The sequence below is a fragment of the Podarcis liolepis genome (genome assembly GCF_965112155.1).
Source record: "Podarcis liolepis genome assembly, chromosome: 16".
Taxonomy (NCBI): Eukaryota; Metazoa; Chordata; class Lepidosauria; order Squamata; family Lacertidae; genus Podarcis; species Podarcis liolepis.
In genome coordinates, this window is record NC_139567.1 from 30,402,495 (window position 1) to 30,423,246 (window position 20,752).

Sequence of the window (20,752 nt, forward strand, 5' to 3'; positions counted from 1 at the left end):
AAGCTTTTAATGTTTAATAGGTTATTGTATTTTAGTGTTTTGCTGGAAGCCGCCCAGAGTGGCTGGGAAAACCCAGCCAGATGGGCGGGGTATAAATAATAAATTATTATTATTATTATTATTATTATTATTATTATTATTATTATTATTATTATCCTCACTTCTCCATTTACTTCTCCCCAGGTGCCTGGCCATCAAGCCCTTATATACCCACAGGGAATGCCTCCGATATGCTGCAGCAGTTAGGCCATCCCATGGCCAAGCAGAAGGGGGAGGGCTGGGTAGGAATACAGGAAGTGTGCACTGTCTACCCAGTTCCCATATTGCTGTAAGGCAGTCATGGGGAAAACTGTGATTCCCCGGATGTTGTTGGGCTCCAGCTCCCACCATCCCTGGTTGGGGTTCACAGGAGTGAATACATGTGAACACGACAACATCCAAAGGACTGCATGTTCCCCATCCCTGCTCTAATGGGATTTCTTCACAAGCAAGGGCTGGGGAGGTGTTTAGGGGTTTTCGTTGCCGGTGTGTGTGTGTGTGTGTGTGTTGTTGCTGTTCTCGATATCATTTTTTTGAATGTTTACTTTAGATCTTATGATTTCTGTGGAAATTGTTTAATTTGGTGGTGTACTTTTTGATGTTTGATTTATTGTTTGTGACTACTTTTGCTATGTTCGTAATTATGTGCTTTTTATGGTGTAAGCCACTTTCAGCATGGTTTTAATCATGGAAATGGTTTTTATCGTAGAGCCTTGGAGACCAGGATTCAAATCCCTGCTTTGCCGTGAAGCTCAGCTTGGTGACCTTGGGGCCAGTCATTCTCTATCAGCTTAACCTACCCCACAGGGTTCTTGTGAGGATGAAGTGGGGAGCTTTGAGCTAACTGAAGGAAAAGTAGGCTCATACATGTAAAAATACATACACGTATATATAAACTTCCTTCTCTGCCTCCATCCATATGAACCTACCCAGACCATGAGATCATCATCTGAGGCCTTTCTTCATGTGCCCCTTCCATGGGAGTTCTGGAGGATGCAACACAAGAATGGGGCCTTTTCGGTGGTGGTTCCCCATTTATAAAATGCTGCCCAAGAGAGGCTCACCTGGCACTATCATTACATATCTTCAGGCGTCAGGCAAAAACATTCCTTTTTAACCAGCCCTTTTACTTTTAACTATCTATGACCTTTTAGAGAGGGTGGGATGTAAGTATTTCCACCTCCCTGGTTTTAATGCATGTATGCTTTTTTGTAAGTTGTTTTGAGTTGCCGCAGCAAAAAAAAAACTAATACATTTTAATAACAACAACAATATCTTCTGCATAGCTGTATTTGCTTCTGGGGCTGTTATCTTTAGATATGTCTGTGTGACTCTCATTTAAGGGAAGGGATGTGCTCTGTGCTCAGACCAAGAAGAATTTCCACCCACTCACCCACTTGGAATTTGAGGTTTTACCATGGCAAATTTTCTTGAAGTGATTCCATGGGAATCCGTAACCAAGGGAGGGGACATCACCGCTAGTTAACTCCCCCCCCCCCCATGATACATTCCAGTCCCCGGGATATACTGGGAACAGCTGATACACTTCACCCAGGCTGCACAGGGAGGTCAGGTTCTCCCCATGGAGATAGACCAGTGAAACATAGCCTTAGGCAGAAAAGCCATGTTATGGGCATAAACCAGCCTGACAAATCCAACACCCCATTTCCAGCCTAGGGACATAAGAGGAGCCTGCTGGATCAGGCCAATGGCCCATTTAGCCCAGCATCTTGTTCTCACAGTGGCCAACCAAACGCCTCTTCTGGGAAACCAGCAAGCAGGATTTGAGCACAAGAGCCTTCTCCCTTCCTGTGGTTTCCAGCAACTGATATTTAGAAGCATTACTGTCTCCAGCCGTGGAGGCAGAACATAACCATCATGGCTCGTAGCCACCAAAAGCCTTCTCCGCCAAATATTTGTCCAATCCCCTTTAAGGCCATCCAAGTTCCCCGCTTTCTTTCATCTGTCCTGAATGTTCTAACATTCAGCTTCATTGCATGTCCCCGAGTTCCGGTACGATGAGAGAGGGAGAAAAACTTTCCTCCATACGCTTTCTCCATGTCATGCATAATTTTACAAAATTATATCAAGTCTCTGCTTACTTGCCTTTTCTCTAGATAGAAAAGTCCAAAATGCTGCAACCTTTTCTCATGGGGGACTTGCTGCACCCCTTTGATCATTTGGGGGGCAGTGCATGTGTCTCTGTGTGTCTATGGCTGAACCAATGGCTGAGACCTTGGCTCTGTGGCTGAACCAATGGCTGAGACCTTGGCTCTGTGGCTGAACCAATGGCTGAGACTTTGTCTCTGTGGCTGAATCAATGGCTGAGACCTTGGCTCTGTGGCTGAATCAATGGCTGAGACCTTGGCTCTGTGGCTGAACCAGTGGCTGAGACATCTGCTGATGCTGCTTTGAAAGGGCTCACTGGGCAAAACTAGAACCTCTCTGATCAGAGGCAGTATACCTCTGAATACCACTTGTTGGGGAGCATTAGTGGGCCAGTGTTGGCTCTTGCCTCCTGCTTTCCTTTTGGCCTTACCCAGACACCTCTGGTCAACCGCAGCATGCTGGGCTGCTTGGACCTTTGGCCTGATCAGGCAAGTGTCCTCCTGTACTCCTACGTCACCAATCACAGAGGTTGCATTTCCCCTGCCCCATCTTACCAATGATGTTGAACATGCACAGTGGGCACGTTTGGCGCTCGAGGAGCCAGCGGTCAACGCAGTGCCGGTGGAACTCATGGAAGCAGGTGATGATGCGGAGTTCCTGCAAAGAAAGGGAAGTCATGGAGAAATGCTGCCAGCTCAAGGGGAAATGCGGTACCAGTTGTTCCGATCTGGGCTGTACAACTGGTTTCCAGTGGAACATCTCACTGGAATTCCTTTTGGAGAAGTGATAGCCTTGCCTGGGTAGTGATGATCGGAAACCTCACACAAGAACCCAGGAAGAGCCTGCTGGATCAGGCCAATGGCCCATCTAGTCTAGCATCCTGTTCTCACAGTAGCCAACCATGGGGAACCATCAAGCTGAATTCCAGCACAACAGAACTCTCTCCTCTCCCATGTCTCCAGCAATCTGCATTCTGAAGCATAACTGCTCCGGCCATTGAGGGTAGAGCATAGCCATCATGGCTGGTAGTCAGCGATAGCCCTCTCCTCCAAGAATTTGCCTAATCCCCTTTTAAAGCCACCTGAGTCGGGCGCCACCACTGCAAACTGCTTAAACTGGACCTCCCCAAGGAGATGACTGGGTCCTCATCTTCCCCGTGTGTTTTTATATATATAATTTTTAAATAATTTTTTTTAACATATCATTTTCAACAGTAATTAAACATACTTTTACATCTTATTCAAATTTTTGACTTCCATCAATCTGGTTTGAAAATTTTCCAATCTAATCTCTCAGTATGCATTTCTTATCTTCCCTATTACATTTCCACTCATAACCAATATCTCTTATCTTTTTCTACTTTGTAACACTTCGTATATTTCTCCTTAAAAAACTTCTTGTAGTCCTACTAGCGTAATTTGTTGATTACAGTTGCTCTTCAAATAATTCATATACTTCTTCCAATCTTCTGTAAATCTCTGGTCCCGCAGGTTTCGAATCCTTCCTGTCATTTTGTCCAATTCTGCGTAGTCCATTAATTTCGTCTGCCATGCTTCTTTCGTCGGAATTTCTTCTTGCTTCCATTTCTGGGCTAACAATACTCTTGCCGCAGTTGTTGCATATAAAAACAGTTTAACATCTTGCCTATTAATGTCCTGACCCATAATACCAAGTAAAAATGCTTCTGGTTTTTTTTTAAATGTATATTTTACCTGGCCCTCGGCGAACTCCTCCAGGCAGATGGCGCAGACGGGGGCCGAGCTGCAGGTGCTGACAGAGTCCCCCGTGGGGGCTTGCCGGCAGCGGGCTTGATACCTCCGTGTGGCCAGCTGGTTGATGGCTTGCAGGGTCTCTTCCTGCGCGTTAGTCTGCAGAGGCAAATTGGACAGTTGAGGGAGCGGAAATGGAAGGGAGCCAACATACGCAGGGGATCAGACTAGTCGGTCCTCAGGATTCCTTCCAACTCTACGATTTTATGACTCTACATGGTGGACAGGCGGGAAAGTGGCTCAGTTCTGGAGGTATTTGTTGAAATCCAAGTAATTGCAAGACAAACCGCCAAGAACCTCCTTCCACTGAGGTTTTTAAACAGAGGTTGGATGGCTATCTGCCAGAGATTCTTTAACTGGGATTCCTGTATTGCAGGAGATGGGCTAAAGGTCCTATGATTCTATGAGAGCTGGTTCTGCACAATCTTGTTAGGGGGAAAACACAGACCTGCTGCTCAAATCACTAATAAGTCACCTTTTACTAGAAGCCAGACTCACAACAATGACATACTGGAAGAATTTGGAGGATGCCCTCTTTGACAAACTGGTGCCATGACTTATGGCACCAGGCTAGGAGATTATGGTTCGTAACAGGGAGGGAGTAGCTGTTGCTGTCCAGATGTTGTTGGATGCTAATTCCCAGTGGCCAGCCTGGCTGGTCCTCAGCGGAGGATAATGGGAGCCCAGTGGCATCTCTAGGGCCCAATGTTTGCCATCCCTGGTACAGGCAGAATGACAACAGCAATTTCTGTCCTGTTCGCTGATGAAGTTTGCAGAAATGTATGTGCATGTTCTTGTTTCGGGTCAAAGATACATACTCCAGGAGTATTACAATAGCAAGCTACATGACTCCAAATATACAAATAGCTTCTATATTATACTAATAGGACCACTGCACATTTTAAGCACATGACACCCCAGCAGTCCTGGGAACTGTACTTTTTTTTTAAAGGGTTGCTGCAAAACACCAACTCTGTGAAAGGCAAACTACATTTCCCAGGATTCCTTGGGGGAAGCCATGTGCTTTAAATGTGTGTTGAATATACAGTACACAGCTAGTGTGGATCTGCCCTAAATAATGCAGAAGATTAACAACAGGAACATTTTGCAAACACAAAATCCCCATTCATTAACGCTTGCCTTGTTGAAAATATGCTGATTGATTGATTCCATTTCTTTACTGCCCTTCCTCCCATGGGAGCTCCGAGCAAGGAACAGTATTAAAATAAAACCTTTAAAAATGTGTTTCTAAAATCAAAAATACAAAGCAATACCAGCTGCAGAAATTTCAGTAAACATTCATGTCTCAAAAGCCTGGACAAACAGATACCTATTTCAACAGCAGGCGCGCAGGTGGGTCTGGGACTCTACCAGTCACTGATCTGAGCAAGGCATGAAGGATATTAGCACAGACCAGATAGGGGCTCTTGAGAAGCAGTTTGGGGTGTTCAGAATAGGACTGGCATCTGTCCGAGGGCTCTTACCCGATCTCTGCTTGGCTGACAACGAGTACGGACAATGAAGATTAAAACGATCACCAGAACGGTGCTCATGACGGTGAGGAGTATCCAGACATCATAGTCGGGCTGTTGGAGAGAGAAAAGGTTAGATAAGCCCTATCTGGTTTAGCTCCAGGCTATTTGAAGGACTGTCTTCTCCCATACAAACCTGCCCAGGCTCTGGGATCTTAAGGGGACGCTCTTCTTTTGATCCCGCCACCCTCACAACCCCACTTGGTAGGGACGCGGGAGAGGGCCTTCTCGGTGGCTGCACCCAAGCTTTGGAACTCTCATGCACCTGGAGCCCACAAGAGGGCGCCACTTCTTGCAAGGCTGATTTTGGCCCAGCACAGAGAAGGGTCGAGAGAGGTGCAGCAGTGGGGCTAAGTAAGAACTCACCCAGGCCGCCATCTCCTTCACCTCAATCTTCACGTGGGCTTCTCGGTTGTTGTTCACCACGCCCATCAGCAGCTCGGCGTCGTGGCCCCAAATCAAAACAACGGGGTGACTGAGCCCTCGCGGATTTCTCAGCTGTGGAGAGACAACCTTTGAGGTGAGAGCGGCATGTCACCAGGTGCCATGGATCGATGTGTTGGGTGCTGGGGACCCCACTCCACACCCCAGGTGATCAGCTTGAGGAGAACTCCAGGAATCCCATCCAACCAACAGCCCAGGCAAGGCCTGGGTTTGAGATTTGAAGCTCTGCTGTGGCCTTGCCCAACCCAGCAAAAAAATGCTTGCATGGGTAACCTGGGAGTTTTTTGTGAGAAGCACAGCGGCCATGCATTTTGATGCCTGAGGCCGAGAATTAAGAACATAAGAAGAGCCTGCTAGATCAGGCCAAGAGGGGGCCCATTTAGCCCAGCCTCCTATTCTCACAGCGGTGAAGCAGATGTCCCACTGGGAAGCAAGCAGGATCCGAGCACAAGAGCCCTGTCTCCTCCTGCGGTTTCCAGCAACTGACATTCAGAAGCATTGCTTGCCTCAGGCCATGAAGGCAGAGCATAGCCATTATGGCTAGTAGCCACCAATAGTCCTCTCCTCTTCCATAAACTTGTCCAGCTTTTGAAAGCCATCCAAGTTGGTGGCCATCACTGCTTCCTGTGGCAGGGAGTTCCACAAGTTAAGTAAGTGTTGAGTGAAGAAGTCGGGTTTCTCTGTGTGTGTGTGTGTGTGTGTGTGTGTGTGTGTGTGTCTCGAATTTTCCACACAATCTGGATCTGGAGTGGAGATTCCCTGATGGTTACCTGAGGATATTTGAGCCCAGGCACTTATTGCAGAGCTGGAGACTGTGCTTCCCACACACTGCCAGGTTTCATTACAGGAAAAGGCCAGGCCAAAACACCAGGCCGAAACGAGGCCGCTTGCCTCAGGTGAAAGAATTTGGGCACTGCCATCCATGTGGGGGCAGCACAGAGTCAGTGGTTTCATTTACATTTTCCCTGCCTGGGGGGTAAGAAAGCTGGGGATAGGGACTTCTGTGCCTCGGGCGGTGAAATGTTTTGGGCAGGTCTGCCTACCATCTTCTCTGGATCCTCATTGCTCACACAAGCAGAAGTTTAAAAGGCTGAGCTTGGCAAACCAGTCATCCATCATCCAGGAGAAACACTCCCTCTCCTTAGGAACTGGGCGTCAGTGTGATGCAGTGGTTAGTGTGTCAGACTGGGATCTTGGAGGCCAGGGTTCGAATCCTTGAAGCTTACTAGGTGACCTTGGGCCAGTCACTGCCTCTCAGCTTAACCTACCTCACAGGGTTCTTGTGGGCATTACATGAGGAGAACTCACGGAGGAAAAGGTGCGCTATAAATGCAATAAATAAATAAATACACTGATAATAACAACAACACGGCTTTCCCTAGCTTACGGGAGCTGTGCTTTTCTGTTCAGGGGCTGTCATGCCATTCCTTCTCATACCTATTTGTGAGTCTAGAAATCAATGCACACACTGCCCTCGGAAAGGGCAAAGAATCTCAGGGCAAAGAGACCCAGAAGCAAAGGAGCTGAGAAGGTGAGCGGCCACCTGGACAGGTAGACTGCAGTGACACAACGGAGGAGCAATGCCTGAGCTAAGGAGGATACCGAAGGCAGGAACAAAAGAGCTTGTGTGAAGCCAACTGGTTTGGAAAGTTGGGGCTTCTTTTCCGTCAACATGGGTAGCTCAGTTGGTTAGAGTGTGGTACAGATGACGCCGAGGTTGGAGATTCAGCCTGCATATGGGAGAGCTGTGTATTCTTGCATTGCAGGGGGTTGGATCATGGGTAGGCAAACTAAGGCCTGGGGGCCGTATCCGGCCCAACCGCCTTCTAAATCTGGCCTCCGGACGGTCCGGGAATCAGCATGTTTTTCCATGAGTAGAATGTGTCCTTCTTTTAAACTGCATCTCTGGGTTATTTGTGGGGCTTGCCATGAGTAGAATGTGTGCTTTTTATTTAAAATGATCTCTGGGTTATTTGTGGGGCATAGGAATTCGTTCATCCCCCCCTGAAATATAGTCCGCCCCCCCCCACAAGGTCTGAGGGATAGTGGACCAGCCCCCTGCTGAAAAATTTGCTGACCCCTGGACTAGGTGATCATCGGGGTCCCTTCCAGCTCTGAAATCCTATGGTTTAAGCACATGACACCCCACCAGTCCTGGGAATTGTACTTTTTTTTTAGGGTTGCTGCAAAACACCAACTCTGTGAGAGGCAAACTACATTTCCCAGGATTCTTTGGGGGAAGCCATGTGCCTTAAACATGTGCTGAATATACAGTGCATAGCTAGTGTGGATCTGCCCTAAATATTACAGAAGATTAACAACAGGAACATTTTGCAAACACAAAATCTAAAATCCATTGACTCTTGCCTTGGTGAGCCGCACTGAGGGAAGGTTCATCAGGGGGAACAGGGAGCTGCTCATAAAGGATAGTCTGCTCTCATCCAGCCCTCACCCAGCCTCTCCTCCTCCTCCTCCTTAGTCTTAGTGTTGCCCCTTGTAGATCTCAGCAGAGAGGAGGATGGGGACTCCAGTGGACTTAGCTGGCTCTGCCTGCCATTGGCTCTGGCGCCACCTGCTGTTGGCCTCCTGGCAAAATTGTAAAAAAAGAGAGAGGGAGACAGCTGACTCCTTACCTGGTCGACAGCACTTTGGTCATCCGTGATGTCAAAGAGGACGGCGCGAGCTCCTCTCTCTCCCGCCAGCTTGGCCTGTCCAAAGAAAGCAAAGGGGAATCAGGGAATCATAGAACGGAAGAGTTGGAAGGGGCCCAAAGGGGCATCTAGTCCAACCCCCTGCAGTGCAGGAATCACAGGGAGGGCGCAGGTTGCCTGCTGAGTGATTGTGGTCCCCTGGGCAAGTGTATCATGGCCTGAGCAGCAGCAGTGGGGGGGGGACATTTCCAGCCCGAGGGCCACATTCCCTTCTTGGCAGCCTTATGGGGGCCGCATGCCAGGAATGGTTGGCGCCGGAGGCAAACGTGGGTGGAGCAGCGAATGTGAAGTTTACTTTTGTACAGCAGGTGTGTTTTTCCTCTCTCACACCCACCCACCCTCTGTGTCCTCCTTCCAAGCAAGCCAGAGTTGAAGGACACATCCCAGGCAGGCAAAAACGCTCAAGAAGGGTGTGGCCTGGAGAGATCCCTGAGGGCCGCATACAAAGTCCTGAAGGGCCTGACGATTCCTCCCACCCACAATGCTCTTCTGGGCCAGCCCAAGACACTTTGTCCCCTGAGGCAGCCGCATTCCCGGCTGCACTCCACACACAGAAGCCAGCCAGACTCCAAGCTGCCTCTTCCTTCAGTGCCGGCAGCAGGTCAGCATCTCCCGGCATGCCTGAGGGCTGCCGGCCGGCTGAAAGACGCCATCTTTGCTCAGAGTCCTTCAAGACCTGCCTCTCAGGATGCCTGCAGACCCTTGGAGCAGCGTATTGCCTAGGATTTCTTTTCCGTTGGGGTCAAGATCTAATTTTGGAGATGTTGATTTTGCTGTTACGGATATTAATTCTTGGTCTCCTCATTTGACTTATGTGGGGATGGTTTAATTTCGCCGCATACATTTTGAAGTGCTTTTATTTACCGCCCGCGGCTACTTTTGTTATAATTTGGCAGTCACGGAAAGCTTTTCGTGTTGCAAGCCTCCTTGAGCATGGTTTTAACCACGGAGGGCTCTTGACTCCCTGCCCTGCTCATGATGGGCTTCCCAGATACTGTCCTTTCCTGGGAACAAGACACTAGGCTTTGGTGTAACCCAGCAAGTCAGTTTTTTGATTCTCCCAGGCTAATAAAGTCATTTGCTTTGTTTTACATATACATAATACAACTGCAGAATTTCTCGACAGGCTAGCGAACAAGCCTCTCCATGCTAGCTGGTTTAAAAATGTTCGACATATTCCAACGATGCATTCTTCAAGGCACAGTTTATTATTCTTGTGGGGCTTTTGGGTAGAATGATAATAATCTGATATTAGTAGGGTCATTTTTCCTTTACTCCCCTCTCTGACCCTGATTCTCTTATGACACTGGTTTAAAAATGTTCAAATAGGAAAAAGAGAGAGCCGTGGGGTCGGGGGTTGAACTTGACTCCCACCCCAGTTGTTACCCCCCCTGGGCAGAAAGCTGAACCCAGCTAACTTGGGTTGAGAGAGAGAAAGCCTTTGCTGTGATTTTCTCCTTGCAGGGGGTTGCGCTCGATGAACCTGGGGAGATCCCTTCACACTCTACAATTTTCTGGTTCTCATTTGGCAGGAGAAAGGCAGGAAAGCCACCATTCTCTGCCTCTCTGTATGCAATGCACAAAGCAGACCCCAAGAGGGAGAATGCGGTGCCCATTTCCCTGCCTCCTGGTGGGCCAGAGCTTTGCCACCCCTAGCTGAGGGCTGGCCAGGTGTGGCAACGACAACAACGGTGTTCCAAGGAGGGCTGTTGATGCCAGCCAGCCAGCCAGCCAGCCAGCCGACCAACCGGCCGGCCCCCTCCCCTCCGCTCCCTGCCCTGCCCTCTCTGCAGGAACAAAGGGCTGCTCTGTGCTGCTCCTGCCTTTGGTGGAGCAAAGCGCCCTCACCCTGCAAACGCCTGGCACTCCCGGGCCTACCTCAAGTCCCCTTCCGCCCTCCCTGGCCAGCCGGCTCACCTGCCTTCCTCCCCCGCCTCCCATTGGCACTGGATCCCCGCCAGGCCCCAGAGAAACCACCCGCTTGGCTCCACATCAAAGCCGGGGATTGGGAAGCGTAGGCCAGCCTTGCCGCAGCCCGGGGCAGCCTGAGCTGTTCCGTCAGGGCCTCTCGCCAGCCCTGGTGCGGGGAGGGAGCCGGGGCGGGAGACCTGCCTTCAGACGGAGGCAGCAAACAAAACAGAGGCCTGCCGCAGAGCCCCAACTCTGCCTCGCGCCAGCTTCTCAGGGCCCACCAAAGGGAACCTCTGCACGTGCTCAGAGGCACTCGCGGGTTTGTTTTTTTTGCTCACTCTAGGATCTCCAGGGACAGAAAAGTCGGCTCTGGAGCAGAGCTGTGTCTCAAGGCATAGGGCACTCCGAACATGACCGGAGGCAGGGCACAGACGGCAGGTTATCGTTGTTATTGTTGGTCTTAATAGTGGTGTGGTGTAGTGGTTAGAGTGTCAGGCCATGACTCCAGAGAGACCAGGGTTTGAATCCCCGCTCAGACGGGCGCTCGCTAAGTGCCTCTCAGCCTAACCAACCTCACAAGGTTGCCGTGCAGATTAAAATGAGGAAGAGGGAGAACAGTGCGCAGGCCGCCTTGAGCGCCTTGGAGAGAAAAAGGTGGGGTATAAATGCAATAATAAATAAATTTAATGCCTTTATAGCCCACTCATCTCCCAAACTGGGATTTGAGGCAAACTTCCGAGGCATCACCACGAAACATGAAGCAATAGAATCAGTAGTCAAAAAGGCATGAAAACACACATTTAAATCCACCATCAAAGTTACTTTGACCTGATGGAAGTGCCCGGTGCTGATACTAGAGCTGATTCTCTCTGCACATGCTCAGGAGTAATGATGGAGACCATGCTGCCGCAAGGCTCAGAGCTGTTCCTTTGGGGGGGGGGGATTACAGGGATGGGGTTTCAGATCAGGAACGGCGTTCCCAGGCCTTGACAACTGGTGGTTTGCACTGGGCCTTCTCTTCCGTGGGACGACACGTGGCAACTCCTCCTCTCCGCCGGGGAAATTTAATGCAAAGGGCAGCCTGTAATCTACATTCTTCTGCAGATGGAAAGGGGTGGGGGTTCGGAAGGAGAGTGAGGAGGAACTGAGCAGCCCAGATCTTGTTGCTAAGAAATGCTGGCAGAGAGAGAGGGCCTCTCCTGGGCTGTGCCAGACCCATCTGAGAGGGAGACAGAGAGAGAGGCTGGCGGGCGGGTGGCACTCCTGGCTTACGCCCTCCCTGCAATTAGACACACACCGCAGCTAACCCAACAGCTCCTCTCTCTTCCCAAACCCGGGGAACTCGGAAGCCCAGAAGGGCCTCCCAATTTGTTTCCCAGAAACTTTTCTGCTGCCAGAGTTAGGAAAGAGCCAGTGGTTAGGACCTGGGAGAGACCAGGGGTCAAATCCCTTCACATACCCAGTTGACAGCTCACTGCGTGTGATTTTGGGAGCTGGCCACTGCTTCTCACCCTGACAACAGGGTTGTTGTGAGGAGGTGTTAAAGGAAGAGGTGGGAGAACAATGTATTCCACTTTGAGCTCCAGAGAGAGAAAAAGGCGAGATATGAATGCAATTTAAAAATGCAATGAATTGGGTTTTGCAGACTCTTCCAGGGCGTTGTGGAAACAAACAGCAACCTAGAAGAGGGCCCATCCACTCCAGGCAATTTATTTATTTACTTGCTGCATATAAATGGTTCTCCCCTTTCTCATTTAATACCCACAACAACAACCCTGTGAGGTAGGTTAGTTTGAGAAGCAGTGACTGGCCTCTTTCCCCCATGCCACCTGTCATTTTATAAGCATCTGCCACGCCACTTCGTGCTCTCCTTTTCTCTAAACTAAAAAGTCCTGGATGCTGCAACCATTCGTCATCACCTCATCTCTCCATCTCCTGGATGGTTTTTGCTGGCCCTTTTTGGAATCTTTTCCAACTCTGCCAATATCCTCTCTGAGGCGAGGCAGCCAGAACGATGCACAGTACAGTGGTACCTCGGGTTAAGTACTTAATTCGTTCCGGAGGTCTGTTCTTAACCTGAAACTGTTCTCAACCTGAAGCACCACTTTAGCTAACGGGGCCTCCTGCTGCTACTGCGCCGCCGGAGCACGATTTCTGTTCTCAACCTGAAGCAAAGTTCTTAACCCGAGGTAATATTTCTGGGTTAGCGGAGTCTGTAACCTGAAGCATATGTAGCCCGAGGTACCACTGTACAGAAAGCTTTGTCTCAGCCAGCAGAGTGTCGGTGTGTGTGTCTGTGTGAGAGAGAGCCCTCTTCACCCTTTCTAAGCTCCACACAAGTCTCACGCCCAGATCCTGGCATGGAAGTAGTTAACTGCTGCCTGGTTAGGAAGGAAGAGAGGAAGTCTGATTAGCAAAGTCAGGGCCTGAACGATCTTAGCTCATGCCTCTGCCGGCTGCCTTTGATCTGGGCTTCCTTGGAGTGCGTGTGCAAGCAGGTACCTGCCAGAATAACTCCAGCAAGCTGGCTTGGCAGTTGCAGAGCCTGCCTCGAGCGAAGGGGTCGGAGGTCAGGAGCAGAGTTTCCCAGCTGGGAGATCAAAGGTGGAGGCGGCACTTTCGGGCTCCAGGGTTACCCTCGGAGAAAGAACCACACCACCCTCGTGAAAGAAAACAGAGGGCTCAAGGTTGCCATGAAGCGACCCACACGACTGCGGCCCTTTTCTACCAGCAACTAAAAATCCCCCAAAGGGTGGATTAACACTTCTCGGAAAGCCTCCACTCCCCGTCTCCACTCTTACATCCAAATTGCTGTCGCCCCAAACAGTCTTCATACAGCAACGCTTAAAGAATCACCGGCGGTGCAGGTAAATCTTCTGGCGAGCTTGCAACTGGCAAGACCTTCGAGCTGAGCTCCTGCAGCTCCAGATTTGCGGATTCCGGCAGGTGAGGTCCTGCAGGCGTCCAAGAAACAAGCTTGCTGCTGAAAGCAGGTCTCCCACTTCTCTTCTCAAGCCGCCGGGGGCGCAACTGGCTGCCCACAGCTTCCTTTCCTGGCCACAGGATCGAACCCGTGCTCGGTTTCATAGGAGAGGAACTCTTACACTTGCTTGTGCAGGCAGAGGGGGACAGGGAAAGGGCTGCTACAAAGTGTTGCAAAGCGCAGGGTAAAAGGCCTTTCGGAGGAGCTGCGCCGAATTTCGTGAGGTAGGCTGGTGAGCACATTCCCTTTGATCCACTAAGCTCCGCTCTTGGGGCTTAGCAGGAGAAGAAAGAGGCAGCATTCCTGTAGAATATTACGCAGAGCCTTTTTGCAGGTGCAAAGTTCGTAAGAGATTGTTCCACTGAATATAAGAAGAGCCCGCTGGACTGAGCCAAAGGGGCCCATCTAGGCCGGCATCCTGTTCTCACAGCGGCCAACCTGTGGGAAACCTGCAAGGAGGATCTGAGTGCAGCAGCAACTCTCCTTTTCCGTAACTTCCAGCAACTGGCATTCAGAAGCATTATTCCCTCCAACCATGGAGGCAGAGCATAGCCACCATAGCCTTATCAATAGCCTTATTGCCCTCCATGAATTTGTCCAGTCCTGGAACTGGAAACGAAGGACCGATCAGGGACTCCATCAGGGATGTTGCTGCAAATTGCACTGCCTTTTCGCAGCGGAAATCCCAAGGAAACAGAGCCTATGAAGAATTGGAGAGCTATTTTACCTTGCTTACAGGGAAGCCGGATATACCACAAAGGGCAGTGCTGGAGGGACCCTGAGCCGCTGCCCTTTTAACTTACCCAGAGCCATCTATGCATATAAATTTAGCAGATGCAAATGGAATGCAGAATGGAGCCGCTGATTGGCAATATAGGAGTGTGGGAAGCTGATCACGAAGTTTTGCAAAGTGGGAGGAAAGGAGATTGTCAGGTCTGCTCTGGTTGCAACGACATACACACACATACCTTGTTGGCCAAGGACAGGCAGGGGTGGGGATCGCGCTCAGGCCGTTCCAGTTTGACAATGGAGACAAATCCTGGGACCGTGTGCTCATCCTCGCTGGTGTTGCACAGAGACAGGGGGTGGAACTGCAGAGAGAGAAAGGAAGGGGGAATCACCATGGAGATGTGGCAGAGAAAACTGCATCGCAGTATTAGGTGAAGCCACGAGGTATGCAGCAACACTTCAAAGGCAACTAAGTATACAGTGTAACAGGCTTGACCTAGAGCTTTGTCAAAATGTCTACCATAGCTTCGTTTATATACCAGCGCCTTCTTGGGATTACAGTACTGGAATCCAACTCCCAGAAGCTCCAGCAGCTAGCATGGTGAAGGATATGGGGTGATGGGAGTTGTAGTACAACAACATCTGGAGGGCACCAGTTAGACTTCTTTTATTTGTTTCGTAAAATATATACTTCACTTGATTGGAAAAAAGCCCTCACTGTGGTTTACAAAAAAGATAAAACAATAAAATTATCAATGGGAATAATTAATAACAAATTAAGATTTGCAAAAAGTTAAAATAATTATAGACTAAAAGCAGATTAAAACTTGCATCGACTTTCTAAACATCTGGGTAGGCTTGCCCTAACAAAAGTGGTTTTTAGCAGGCACCAAAATGAGTACAATGAAGGCACCTGCCTGATATCAAGAAGCAGGGAGTTCCAAAGTATAAGTGCTGCCACACTAAAAGATGGACTTCTTACAAAGACAGAACGGGTATTATGTGGCACCTGCAGCAGCGCCAGCTCCGCAGATTGAAGCGGTTGACTTGGTAAGACGATCTCACAGGCAAAATGGTCCCATGTTGTTATGCACTTTACATACCAAGAATAAAACCTTGAACTTGACCCACTAGCAAATAGGCACCCAGGGCAGATCTCTGAGCGGAGGTGCTATATGCTGATAGGATCTCAGTCTCTTCAGCAATTGCGCTGCAGCATTCTGCACTAACTGCAGCTTCCAGATTGTGCAAGGAAGGCCTCACATAGAGTGGATTGCACTAATCCAATCTCTTGTGGCTTCCAGCAACTGGTATTCAGGAGCATTGATGCCATTAGAGCTATTAGCCATCAATAGCCTCCATTAATTTGTCCAGTCCTCTTTTAAAGCCATCCAAGTGTGTGGCCATCACTGCCATCTGCAGGAGAGAGTTCCACTGCTCCATCGTTCCACTATGTGCTGGAAGCAATGACTGAGGACTCAAGGTCGCTCCAAAGATTAGTTACTTTAGCCCTGGAATGCCTAGCTAGCTGGTCACAGCAGGTCCTTGGAGGCTCCAGAGGTCCCTCCCTCACAGTGGGAGTCAGTAAACCTCAAGACCGTCCAAAATAACTCTGCTGGCCAGCTACAAGAGGATGCAGTGCAAGCCACAAAATGAGCCATTTTCACAGCCTGCACTGTCACATGGCAGGCACGGTTTATGTGTGCTAATCAGTGTTTGGTCAGCTTTGGAGCGCAACTTGAGCCACTTGCTTCATCGCCCAGAGCTCTCCATAATACCAAATTTGCCACTTGGGCTTTCACCACGCTGCAGAGGGTGCTCAGGGGCAATTGTGTTGACTGCCTGTTTCACCTCTCCATTCCATAGCGAAACCAGGACTCAATCCTCAGCTTTCTCCCAGGAACAGCTCGGTTTGATATGATAAGACAGCCATCTTCAAATATTAAAATGGCTGTCCCACAGAAGATGGAGGCCGGCTGTTTCGCGCTGCTCCAGAGGGGAGGACCTGAAGCAATGGGTTCAAATGACAAGAAGGGAGATTCTGACTGTTTATCAGGAAGATCTTTCTGACGGTAGGAGCCGATCGACAGTGGAATGGGCTACCTGAGAAGGTGGTGGGTGCTCTTGCATTGAAGATTTTGAAGCAGTTGCATGGCTATCTGCCAGGGATTATTTAGTAGCAATTTCTGCCTTGCAGGGGCATCCCCTGGGGTCCCTACAATTCTATGATTCTATGGTTTCCATCCGCCTCTGAGGGCAGGGCATCCAAACCACTCTTATAGGGGGAAATTGCTGCTGCAAATCCAAACACCATCTGGTAACAGTTGGTCATCATCAAAAGCCTGAGGGAGAAAAAGAGTGAACTCACTTCCAGTTTAACTGATCCTAGTAATGGATGAAGGGCGGAACACAAATATTTTTTAATAAATGAGCAAAATAATCCAGTTTACGGGAATTTTCTTGACAGAGCCCACATAGAGAATTCTTACTGCAGATGAGGTAACTGTTTGCAAGTCACCCACCCACCCAGACGACAAGGACGACTTCATCTCATGGTTATGGTTTTGACTAAGCACCTCAGGTTAGAATCATAGAATTGTAGAATTAGCACCAAGGGTCATCTAGTCCAACCCCCTTGCAATGCAGGAATTGCAACTAAAGCACCCCTGACAGATGGCCATCCAACCTCTGCTTAGAAACCTCTAAGGAAGTGTCCCTAAGTGTCCGCAACCTCCTGAAGGAGACCATTCCACTGTCGAACAGCTCTGACTGTCAAAAAGTTCTTCCTGGTGTTTAGTTGGAATCTCCTTTCTTGCAACTCGAAGCCATTGGTTGTGCAAGTTTATCCCAAGTGCTCATAATGGACACTTTGGAATTTCTTGTCCCATTCTTCCTTGGACAGAGATGGCTTTGGCTAAGCACCTCAGGGCTTGCAAGTTCATCCCAAAGTGCACTTACTAACTTATTTCACAAATTTTAAGACTGATTGTAAAACAACAACCCTGAAAGTAATTTACTTGCCCTGTGGAAGGAGAGCTGGGTCCAGAATCCAAGTTGTCCGAAAGACCCAGGGCTGCTGAGATGTTGTACCATTGCACCAAAACTGCCCCCTGATCTCTAGGGCATGGGCTACTTGGGGTGGGAGATTTGCTCCTATGATCATTACAACTCTACTCGTTTTGGGGGTGAGGGGTTGGAAATGCAAAATGTTCAGTATGTACATAGGCTGCCGAGCCCCTTCAAGGTGGAACGGCTACAGGTATCCAGTAATGTAGTAATATAGGGCAGAAACTTTTCCAAAATGGAACCTCTTCCCAGCCCTTTATTTTTTCCACGGAAAATTTTCCATTTCACAAGTTCTTTAGCAACCATTTGCAAAATGCCAGCTGCAAATTCAATCTGAGGCAAGTGTGGCCATGTTCAAAGGTTCTCCCTTTGTTTACTAAACGCAAGTAAAATAAACACGCTAATTTAGATTGCTGGCTAGAGCAGGGGAAATCCCCCCCCCAATACAAATTCCCTGAATTTGCTTAGGGGGGTGGATCCAGAAAACCAACACCACAGCCAGTCTATCAATCAATCAATCAATCAATGCAATCCATCGATCAGTCAATTCTGTCTTCACTAGGGTATCCGGAGTCCGGAAAGGAAACAAAACCAAGAAGAAATAGGTGGGGAGAAAGGGTGCTCCATCGGTCACCTCCCCCCAAGCCCCAAATATTTGCAGAAGATGCCAGTCTCATCAGACCTCCTCTCCCGCACCTGTCACCTGGGGGAAGTCAGTCCATCTTGCTGCCTCAGTGGGAGAGATGGGAAACAAGAGACCCACTCCATCAACTATGCTGGAGACACAGCTCCCATCAGGCACCTCCTGGCCCCCAAACTATGCCAGCTACACATTATAGCAGCTATTTAGAAATCAGTGCCCAGGTTTTGATTTTTCCTCTTCCCTCCTTGTCCCTCTTCCCTCGTGTGCCATGTGTTTATTTATTTTTTAGATTGTAAGCCTGCAGAGTAGGGACTCTTGTTTTTATTGTACGTCAGTTGCTCTCGAAGACTTTTAGGAGCAGGGCATAAATGCTCTCAATGAATGAATGAATGAATGCAGGAGGCAGGAGCCATCTGCCTCACATCTGCTTTCCTGGGCCGCCTTGTCTGTTAGACCAAAGGTGAGCTCGCACCTGCTTCCAGGACCTTGGCAAAGGATCAAGGGATATCTCTCTTCCACTGGAAGCCTGATAGCACCACTCTCCTCTCCCGCCTCGCTCCATGGTTGGTTAAGGGGAAACTGGCACAAGCTTTTATAGAGGAGCTCTTCCGAGTGGACAGCTTATCTTCACTCCCAGCGGGGATGCAATCTGCGACATGAAGGGGCTGGACCCAGGCTGCGTAAACACCAAGGCAGGAGGAGAAGGCTATGGATGGCTCCACAGTCAGAGGCAGCAACGCTTCTGAATTGCAGTAGCTGGAAACCGCAGAAGGGGAGAGGGCTCTGATGTTCGGATCCTGCTTGCAGGTTTCCCATAGGCATCTGGCAGGCCCAGGGGTGCCAACTATAGGGGGTGGAAGGGGCTTCAGCCCCCTCAATATCTGTGGGCAAGGGGGGGTTGAGCTCCTCCCCCCAATATTGAGGGGGTCATCATGCCCCGCCAATGCCAGGAGAGCGCTCATGCGCTGGGCAAGGGTGGCATGGAGGGTGAAGATCACGCTCCACGTTTCCTACCCCCTGCTGTTGCCAGGAGATTGCTGGTACGGCAGGTGGGGGCAGAACCAGTCACGTGATGCCGTGCCCCCTCAATGTGGGGGGGTATGTTGGCACCCCTCGGTGGGAGAGGCAGCTATAACAGCAAGATGCTGGGGTAGATGGGCCATTGGCCTGAACCAGCAGGACTCCTTCGTATCCATTTATTTATTTACTTACTTATTGCATTTATATGCAATAAGCCTCTGATGAGATTAAGGTGGTGAACAATGTCCTCGTCCTCATGTTTAGCCTCACAACAACCCTGTGAAGCAGGCTGACTGGCCTCCAAGGTCACCCAGTGAGCTTTGTGGCCGAGGGAGGGATTCGAACCCTGGTCTCTCCCTCGTCTGGTCCAACCACTGTGCCACGCTGGCTCTCGTTTCTAAATGTGCTCATAAAAAAATTGCTCCCTCCCCTGTTCCATTTCTGCATTAATCTGATTTTAACAAATAAAATCTGCACAGAAATCTATATTGAAATACCGTATTTTTTGCTTTATAAGACTCACTTTTTCTCTCCTAATAAGTAAAGGGAAATGTGTGTGTGTCTTATGGAGCAAATGCAGGCTGCACAGCTATCACAGAAGCCAGACCAGCAAGAGGGATTGCTGCTTTCACTGTTCAGTGATCTCTCTTGCTGTTCTGGCTTCTGAGATTCAGAATATTTTTTTCTTGTTTTCCTCCTCCAAAAGCTAGGTGCGTCTTGTGGTCTGGTGCATCTTATAGAGCGAAAAATACGGTATGTGTTTCAACCCATATTTATGTATTTTATCTCAGTATATGCCTTCCTAAATGTATTTCACCCTAACATACACACTTTAAATGTGTTTTAAAAGGGCATTTTCACACATGGGCTTAATAGGAATTAACCCATTTGAATAATGCAATGCAGATTCTTAATGTATATTCTACTTTTGTTTTAATGACACATTTTTTACTGCTAACCGCCCTGGGCTCTCATGAGAGGAAGGGCTGACTGAGTAAAAGGAATTATAATAGTTTATTTTTCCTCTCCCTTCGGCTTATGTGAGGCCAGAGTGGTTAATAGTAAAAGTGCAGCATTATTACTACTAATAATAATCATAATGCCAAATTTGCAGAACTGTGAAAAGGTAATTACAAGATACACTCATGAGAAACCAGAGCAGCTAACAGTAAAAATGCATTGTTATTACTATTATTGTTGCAACATTTGCAGGCGTGTGAAAAGGAAATGACATCCCGATTTTCACATTAGTCCAAATCTGGTCAGACTGCATCAGAATTCACAGAGACTGAGTTTTTCGAGGTTCACCCTTCCAGATACAGAATGCACTTCGGAGCTGAGAGTGCCCATTTTCACGGAGGGGAAACTGAGGTTGAGAGGACATGCTTGAGGCTGGACAACGGGTCGGGGGAACTATGTCAAAATCAAAATCCAGTGGTACTATGAGGGGACAAATTCCATCTGATATTTTCAGCGGCCACGTTGGCACTGAAGCCCACAGGGTTGGGCCGGGGAGGTCAATCAGTAACATGTCAGAAAGTGAAAAGAATCAGGACATCAAAATGCTAAAGATGGAGGAAGGATGGCTAAAGGAGGCTGTAACCATAGGTTATTAGGCAGGGTCTGAGGCAAGCTGTTGGGCAGGTTATTAGGCAGAGTCTGAGCCAGGTTATTGGGCAGGTTATTGGGCAGGGGTCCTCACTCTGCCTCCCATGGGCACAAGGACATCGTTAAGCTATTTCCCTGATGCTTGCAAGGCCTCTGAGCCCCCACCCCCACTTCCACACACTTCCTCC

General features: G+C 49.0%; 1 protein-coding gene across 3 annotated transcripts in view; it reads right to left on the reverse strand.

The window, feature by feature from the left end:
- RNF43 (ring finger protein 43) overlaps window positions 1–20,752 on the reverse strand; it is a 51,186-nt gene that overhangs the window by 5,330 nt on the left and 25,104 nt on the right. For all 3 annotated transcript variants that reach the window (XR_014519968.1, XM_083479243.1, XM_083479242.1), the window contains exons 2-7: window positions 14,467–14,589; window positions 8,527–8,601; window positions 5,816–5,947; window positions 5,402–5,503; window positions 3,861–4,016; window positions 2,703–2,805 (exon numbers count right to left, since the gene is read on the reverse strand). Coding sequence is in view for 2 of the 3 variants with exons in the window: in XM_083479243.1 (XP_083335369.1) it covers window positions 2,703–2,805; window positions 3,861–4,016; window positions 5,402–5,503; window positions 5,816–5,947; window positions 8,527–8,601; window positions 14,467–14,589 (691 nt within the window). In the remaining variant the exon portion in view is untranslated. The remainder of the gene's footprint in view (window positions 1–2,702; window positions 2,806–3,860; window positions 4,017–5,401; window positions 5,504–5,815; window positions 5,948–8,526; window positions 8,602–14,466; window positions 14,590–20,752) is intronic.